Source organism: Lucilia sericata, unplaced genomic scaffold (assembly GCF_015586225.1).
Source record: "Lucilia sericata isolate MDLA Ls3-8-SP2 unplaced genomic scaffold, ASM1558622v1 Contig002076F_arrow, whole genome shotgun sequence".
In the NCBI taxonomy this organism is placed as follows: domain Eukaryota; kingdom Metazoa; phylum Arthropoda; class Insecta; order Diptera; family Calliphoridae; genus Lucilia; species Lucilia sericata.
Window position 1 is genome coordinate 1 of NW_023995929.1, and position 8,947 is coordinate 8,947.

The following is an 8,947-nucleotide window of genomic DNA, read 5'->3' on the forward strand; positions in this document are numbered from 1 at the left end:
CATGTTTTATGGGAACATAAATCTCTTCATATAATTTTATAAGGATCGGTCCATAATTGACCCTACCCCCCATATAAAGTCCCCTTCAGAAAATGACTTTATCGCCCATGACTGGCTAAGAAAAGCATCAATAGCGATGAAATTCGGCACAAACATGTTTTATAAGAATTTAAATCTCTTCGTAAAATTTTATAAGGATCGGTTCATAATTGACTCTACCCCCAATACAAGGTCCCCGTCAGAAAATGCCTTTAATGCTGATATCTGACCTGAAGAAACATATGTGCATATATATAGCAATAAAATTCGACATAAAAAATTTTTATAGGAACTAAAATCATTTTCTTAAATTTTATGAGGGTGGCTCCATAATTGACCCTACCCCCATATAAGGTCTCCTTCAGAAAATGACTTTAAGGCACAAACTAGTTTGTGTGAGCCAAAAGTTCTTTATCAAATTTTATAAGGATCGGTCCTTAATTAGCCCTATCCCCCTTGTAAGGTCCCCTTCAGAAAATGACTTTAAAGCTCATTACTAGCTTAAAACTGCGAGTACTGAGTACGACATGAACAATTTTCGTATTAGCTACAATCTCTCACTAAATTTTATGAGGATCAGTCTGTAATTGACCATACCCCCCTATAAGGTCCCCTTCGGAAAATTACTTTAACGCTCATTACTGACTCAAAAATGCTATTACAGCAGTGAAATTCTACGTAAACAAGTTTTGTACTAGCCAAAAACTATTTATCACATTTTATGGGGATCGGTCTATAACTGACCCCACCCTCCATATAAGGTCCCCCTCAGATAGTGACTGTAACGCTCGTTACTGGCTGTAACGCTCAAATGCGACTACAGCGATGAAATTTCACATAAACAAGTTTTGTATGAGTTTATGGTTATAAATATTGGATCAAACAAAATTAATATTTTTAATTCGGAAGAGCACGGTCCATGCTTAAGCCTTTATTAATTTCCCTCTTCCAAATATTTCCCTGATGTTCATAATAATATCGACATATGATTCAACATAGATCGATAATATCAACGTTTATTTATAAGGATGATTTGATGGTGGGTATATAAGATTCGGCATGGCCGAATATAACACTCTTACTTGTTGTCATTCCGTTTGTAACACATTGAAATATTCGTCTAAGACCCATAAAAGTATATATATTCTGGATCCTTATAAGATTCTAAGACGATCTAGCCATGTCCGTCCGTCTGTCCGTCTGTCTGTCTGTCTGTCTGTTGAAAACACGATAGAGTCCAAATGGAAGCAGCTAGCGAGCTGAAATTTTGCAGAGATACTTCTAGTTGATGCAGTTTGTTTGGTATTGAAAATGGGCAATATCGGTCCACAATTTCGCCTAGCCCCCATATAAGGCCCCCTTCAGAAAATGACTTTATCGCTCATAACTTGCTAAGGGAAGAACCAATAGCGGTGAAATTTGGCACAAATATGTCTTATGGGAACCTAAATCTCTTCGTAGAATTTTATAAGGATCGGTCCATAATTGACCCTACCCCCCATATAAAGTCCCCTACAGAAAATGACTTTATCGCCCATAACTGCCTAAGAAAAGCATCAATAGCGGTGAAATTCGGCACAAACATGTTTTATGGGAACCTAAATCTCTCTGTAAAATTTTATAAGGATCGGTCTATAATTGACCCTACCCCCCATATAAAGTCCCCTTCAGAAAATGACTTTATCGCTCATAACTTGCTAAGGGAAGAACCAATAGCGGTGAAATTCGGCACAAACATGTTTTATGGGAAACTAAATCTCTTTTTAAAATTTTATAAGGATAGGCTCATAATTGACCCTACCCCCCATATAAAGTCCCCTTCAGAAAATGACTTTATCGCCCATAACTGGCTAAGAGAAGCATCAATAGCGGTGAAATTCGGCACAAACATGTTTTATGGGAACATAAATCTTTTTTTTTAAATTTTATAAGGATCGGTCTATAATTGACCCTACCCCCCATATAAAGTCCCCTTCAGAAAATGACTTTATCGCTCATAACTTGCTAAGGGAAGAACCAATAGCGGTGAAATTCGGCACAAACATGTTTTATGGGAAACTAAATCTCTTTTTAAAATTTTATAAGGATAGGCTCATAATTGACCCTACCCCCCATATAAAGTCCCCTTCAGAAAATGACTTTATCGCCCATAACTGGCTAAGAGAAGCATCAATAGCGGTGAAATTCGGCACAAACATGTTTTATGGGAACATAAATCTTTTTTTTAAATTTTATAAGGATCGGTCCATAATTGACCCTACCCCCCACATAAAGTCCCCTCCAAAAATGACTTTATCGCTCATAACTTGCTAAGGAAAGAACCAATAGCGGTGAAATTCGGCACAAACATGTTTCATGGGAACCTAAATCTCTTTCTAAAATTTTATAAGGATAGGCTCACAATTGACCCTACCCCCCATATAAAGTCCCCTTCAGAAAATGACTTTATCGCCCATAACTGGCTAAGAGAAGCATCAATAGCGGTGAAATTCGGCACAAACATGTTCTATAGAAACATAAATCTTTCCGTGGAATTTTATAAGGATAGGCCCATAATTGACCCTACCCCCCATATAAAGTCCCCTTCAGAAATGACTTTATCGCCCATAACTGGCTAAGATAAGCATCAATAGCGGTGAAATTCGGCACAAACATGTTCTATGGGAACATAAATCTCCTTGTAAAATTTTATAAGGATAGGCCCATAATTGACCCTACCCCCCATATAAAGTCCCCTTCAGAAAATGACTTTATCGCCCATAACTGGCTAAGAGAAGCATCAATAGCGGTGAAATTCGGCACAAACATGTTTTATGGGAACATAAATCTCTTCATATAATTTTATAAGGATCGGTCCATAATTGACCCTACCCCCCATATAAAGTCCCCTTCAGAAAATGACTTTATCGCCCATGACTGGCTAAGAAAAGCATCAATAGCGATGAAATTCGGCACAAACATGTTTTATAAGAATTTAAATCTCTTCGTAAAATTTTATAAGGATCGGTTCATAATTGACCCTACCCCCAATACAAGGTCCCCTTCAGAAAATGTCTTTAATGCTCATATCTGACCTGAAGAAACATATGTGCATATACATATATAGCAATAAAATTCGACATAAAAAATTTTTATAGGAACTAAAATCATTTTCTTAAATTTTATGAGGGTGGCTCCATAATTGACCCTACCCCCATATAAGGTCTACTTCAGAAAATGACTTTAAGGCACAAACTAGTTTGTGTGAGCCAAAAGTTCTTTATCAAATTTTATAAGGATCGGTCCTTAATTAGCCCTATCCCCCTTGTAAGGTCCCCTTCAGAAAATGACTTTAAAGCTCATTACTAGCTTAAAACTGCGAGTACTGAGTACGACATGAACAATTTTCGTATTAGCTACAATCTCTCACTAAATTTTATGAGGATCAGTCTGTAATTGACCATACCCCCCTATAAGGTCCCCTTCGGAAAATTACTTTAACGCTCATTACTGACTCAAAAATGCTATTACAGCAGTGAAATTCTACGTAAACAAGTTTTGTACTAGCCAAAAACTATTTATCACATTTTATGGGGATCGGTCAATAACTGACCCCACCCTCCATATAAGGTCCCCCTCAGATAGTGACTGTAACGCTCGTTACTGGCTGTAACGCTCAAATGCGACTACAGCGATGAAATTTCACATAAACAAGTTTTGTATGAGTTTATGGTTATAAATATTGGATCAAACAAAATTAATATTTTTAATTCGGAAGAGCACGGTCCATGCTTAAGCCTTTATTAATTTCCCTCTTCCAAATATTTCCCTGATGTTCATAATAATATCGACATATGATTCAACATAGATCGATAATATCAACGTTTATTTATAAGGATGATTTGATGGTGGGTATATAAGATTCGGCATGGCCGAATATAACACTCTTACTTGTTTGTTATACGATGGTCTGTATATATTTTCTTGATGTTATTTTTTTAGTCTTGATTAATTTAGGCTTTCTTTTCTGTTTTCTTGGGCAAAAGTACAGCTTGAATGTTTGGCAAAACACCACCTTGAGCAATTGTTACACCAGATAATAATTTGTTCAGTTCTTCGTCATTACGAATAGCTAATTGCAAATGACGGGAAATAATTCTGGTCTTTTTGTTGTTACGAGCAGCATTACCAGCCAATTCAAGAACTTCAGCAGCCAAATATTCCATAACGGCAGCTAATTATACTGGAGCACCGGCACCAACACGTTCAGCATAATTGCCTTTACGTAATAAACGATGTATACGACCGACGGGAAATTGCAAACCAGCACGATTTGAACGAGACTTTGCCTTGCTCTTAACTTTTCCACCTTTACCACGACCAGACATTTTTATACCCTCCACCACCATCAGTGGTGATAGAGGGTATATATAACTTTGTCATTCCGTGTGTAACACCAAGAAATATTCATCTGAGACCCAACAAAGTATATATATTCTGGGTCCTTATCAAATTCTGAGTCGATTTAGCTATGTCCGTCTGTCCGTCTGTCTGTGTAAAACACGCTCACGATAAAACGAAGCAATAGAGTTTAACCAAATTCACCCAAAATGTTCTTCATTTTCCTAAGTTGTTTGGTATTGCAAATGGGCAAAATCGGTTCACACCGGGAAAAGTTATGAATCAAAATTTAAAACAACCTCGGAAAAAAATAAGCATTTTTTACACATTATGATATAATTTTCTCGAAAACTATGCAAGATAATTTCATGGAAATCACCATATATTCGTTTCTGCACAAGATCTTGATCCCTGCTGAAAATTGCCAGAATCGGTCCACAATTTCATATACCTCCCATACAAAAGTACAAATTCCCGGAAAATGGGTTTTTTGTTAATAACTTGCCACAATGTCGATATCTTCACAAAATTTCACAAATTAAAATCTTATGTCAATAGAATTCTTCCAGAGGAAAAATTTTATGGATCGGCCCATAATTGGTCATAGCTCCCATACAAGGTCCCCTCCCGAAAATCACTTAAACGCGCATAACTCATTACTAAATTAAGATATCCATATAAAATTTGGTACAAGTATTGCCCACATGCATAGAAATATTACCGTGAAATTTTTTTCCGATCGGTCCATAATTGGTCATAGCTCCCATACAAGGTCCCCTCCCGAAAATCACTTAAACGCGCATAACTCATTACTAAATTAAGATATCCATATAAAATTTAGTATAAGTATTGCCCATATGCATAGAAATATTGCTGTGAAATTTTTTTCCGATCGGTCCATAATTGGTCATAGCTCCCATACAAGGTGCCCTCCTGAAAATCACTTAAACGCTCATAACTCATTACTAAATTAAGATATCCATATAAAATTTGGTATAAGTATTGTCCATATGCACAGAAATATTACTGTGAAATTTTTTTCCGATCGGTCCATAATTGGTCATAGCTCCCTTACAAGGTCCCCTCCCGAAAATCACTTAAACGCGCATAACTCATTACTAAATTAAGATATCCATATAAAATTTGGTACAAGTATTGCCCACATGCATAGAAATATTACCGTGAAATTTTTTTCCGATCGGTCCATAATTGGTCATAGCTCCCATACAAGGTCCCCTCCCGAAAATCACTTAAACGCGCATAACTCATAACTAAATTAAGATATCCATATAAAATTTGGTACAAGTATTGCCCACATGCATAGAAATATTACCGTGAAATTTTTTTCCGATCGGTCCATAATTGATCATAGCTCCCATACAAGGTCCCCTCCCGAAAATCACTTAAACGCGCATAACTCATTACTAAATTAAGATATCCATATAAAATTTAGTATAAGTATTGCCCATATGCATAGAAATATTGCTGTGAAATTTTTTTCCGATCGGTCCATAATTGGTCATAGCTCCCATACAAGGTGCCCCCTGAAAATCACTTAAACGCTCATAACTCATTACTAAATTAAGATATCCATATAAAATTTGGTATAAGTATTGTCCATATGCACAGAAATATTACTGTGAAATTTTTTTCCGATCGGTCCATAATTGGTCATAGCTCCCTTACAAGGTCCCCTCCTGAAAATCACTTAAACGCGCATAACTCATTACTTAATTAAGATATCCATATAAAGTTTGGCAGAAATATTGCTCATATACAGAGAAATATTACTGTGAAATTGTTTTCCTATCGATCCATAATTGATCATAGCTCCCATACAAGGTCCCTTTCAGAAAAACACTTAAAGGCACATAACTCATTACCAAATAATGATATAAATAAATACTATTTTTGTTCATAAATACTATTTTGTAATGCAAAAATCACTTAATGTTATTTCAAAAATTTTTCACGATCGGTCTATATTTGGTCATATTTCTCATACTAGGTCCTGCCCCTAAAAGCGCTTTAACCGTATTTAACTATTTGCATTATAAATTTGTGTAGAACAAAATTATATATATGTATGTATTTTGAAAATCCTTAAATCTTTCACACACATGCAAATACTAGATATCGCTAAAGCATATCTTAGGGCGCTATAAAAATTTAAAAGGAAGTGGCGTTTCTAATGTTCAATAAATCTTGGAATTGTAGTAGATTTAAGATGTTTAAATCTTGGGTTTTTTCTATTTATGACATGAGAAAACTTATTTCTACAAATATTTTATTAATTAGAAATGTATTAATACAAAAGTTGCTGGTGGAGGGTATTTAAGATTCGGCTCAGCCGAATATAGCACTCTAACTTGTTCACTTTATTATTTTTAGTTAACACTTCACTTTAGCACTGAATACACAAAACTAATATCTTTTCCACACAAGTAATAGAGTATTTATACTTTTTCTGCTTACTAGTAATACGTTTAGGGGTTGATTATCTACACACAATAATAAGTAAATAAACCAGTATATTGTACACACAAAAAAGGTATATAATGTGTACATATTGAGTTGAATTTTAAAATTAGTGAACAGTGTTAAAAGTGTTAGTGAAGTGTAAACTACTAAAAATTAAAATTGTGAAAAATGCCTCCTAAAGCAAGTGGAAAAGCAACCAAGAAGGCTGGCAAAGCCCAAAAGAATATTAGTAAAAGTGATAAGAGCAGAAAACGCAAGCGTAAGGAAAGTTATGCTATCTACATTTACAAAGTATTGAAGCAAGTACATCCTGATACTGGTATTTCATCAAAGGCCATGAGTATCATGAACAGTTTTGTTAATGATATTTTTGAACGTATTGCCGCTGAAGCATCTCGTTTGGCTCAATACAATAAAGGTTCGACCATCACCAGTCGTCTATTGTTGCCCGGTGAATTGGCTAAGCATGCCGTCAGTGAGGATACCAAGGCTGTCACCAAATATACCAGTTCCAAGTAAATTTAATTTACTTAAATCGGCGTTTAATTCTTTTTCCTATTACAAAAGGCCCTTTTCAGGGCCACAAAATACATTTAAAAAGAGTTCTTTATTGTTTAAAACATATATATTTTTTCATTACATAATAAAAATTGTGATTATTGTAAAAAATTTCATTATTTTTATTGTATATACCTGTTCTAAGTAAATTTACTTTTATCTCCGTTTGATTCTTTTTTTATTATTACAAAAGGCCATTTTCAAGGCCACAAAATACATTTAAAAAGAGTCATTTATTGTTTCAAACATGTAATTTTTCATTACATAATAAAAAAATGTGATTATTGACAAATTGTTCATTATTTTTATTTAATAAAACGAACGAAACAGTATTTTATTTCAAATTTGCTTTCAAATTTTATAACTGACAAAATTTGATTTTATTTATCATGTTCACAAACCAAACTGTGTTGGTTTGTGAATTTGACAATTTTAATGAAAATGGTATGAATTTTTACTATTTTAGAGCAAGGGTGTTATCGATACTTAATTTTTAATTTAGGTGAAGTCAGTGTCGCCAGATGTGGGGATTTGTCCCCAAATTGGGAATTTCAACATTTATTTGGGGACCGATTTTCGTGGGGAAGGATTTGGGGATTTTCGTAAAATTTGGGGGTTTTTTATAATTTTTGGGCGTCATGAAATAACTCCCCAAAACAAAAATGAAATAACTCCCTAAATTTGGGAACTTATTTCATTATGAAATAATTCCCCAATTTAAAAATGAAAAAAAGCCCCAACGAAATGAAATAACTTCCTAAATTGAAATGAAATAACACCCCATTTTTTGGGGATTCATTTCATATGAAACAAATCCCTAATTTTAAAATGAAATAAGTTCCCATTTAAAAATAACAAATTATGGAACAAGTCGGTCTTAGTGACATTTCTAAAAAAAGTAGGTCGCTCATACTTTCGATTGGGGCTTCAAAGTTTAATACATTTCAGTTTAATCGCTTAATAAAGATTCTCTTAATAGCCGGCCTGCGGCCGGGCGCAAAGTCTTTCTACTCTATGGTATGTCCAACAACGGCTTCGCTTAATAAACATTTCCTAAATAGCCGGCCTACGGCCGGGCGCAAGGATCTACCACTCTATAATATAACCAACACCGGCTTCGCTTAATAAAAATTTCCTAAATAGCCGGCCTAAGGCCGAACACTTTTGATACAAGGAGAGTATTCTTAGCGAAGCCAGTGTCTAATGTACCCCAGAGGATAAAACCCTTGCGCCCGGCCGAAGGCCGGCTATCAGACATATATTATTTATTTCGTGTGACAAATGTAATATAATGAAATAACTCCCCAAAAATATTTTTAGGGATTTATTTCATTTTTGAATTTTGAGGAATTATTTCATAATGAAATACCTCCCCATTTTAAATGTGAAATAATGCCCCAAAAAACGAATTAAATCCCCAAATTTCGTTGTTTTTGCTTTCTGAACAAATCTTTAGGGAGTTATTTCATTTTTGTTTTGGGGAGTTATT

At 34.8% G+C, this 8,947-nt stretch overlaps 1 protein-coding gene and 1 pseudogene across 1 annotated transcript; one reads left to right on the top strand and one right to left on the bottom strand.

Annotated features, from left to right (window-relative positions):
- Window positions 1–4,012: 4,012 nt before the first annotated feature.
- On the bottom strand, window positions 4,013–4,406 carry LOC119613345 (annotated as a pseudogene).
- Window positions 4,407–7,012: 2,606 nt separating this feature from the next.
- Window positions 7,013–7,432, top strand: LOC119613344 (histone H2B-like). The gene has a single exon (XM_037969364.1). The coding sequence runs from the start codon at window positions 7,069–7,071 to the stop codon at window positions 7,417–7,419; it is 351 nt and encodes a 116-aa protein (XP_037825292.1). The 5' UTR covers window positions 7,013–7,068; the 3' UTR covers window positions 7,420–7,432.
- Window positions 7,433–8,947: the final 1,515 nt, after the last annotated feature.

Coding starts and splice junctions, on each gene's coding strand:
- LOC119613344 (XM_037969364.1), top strand. CDS start 7,069: ATGCCTCCTAAAGCAAGTGGAAAAGCAACCAAGAAGGCTGGCAAAGCC.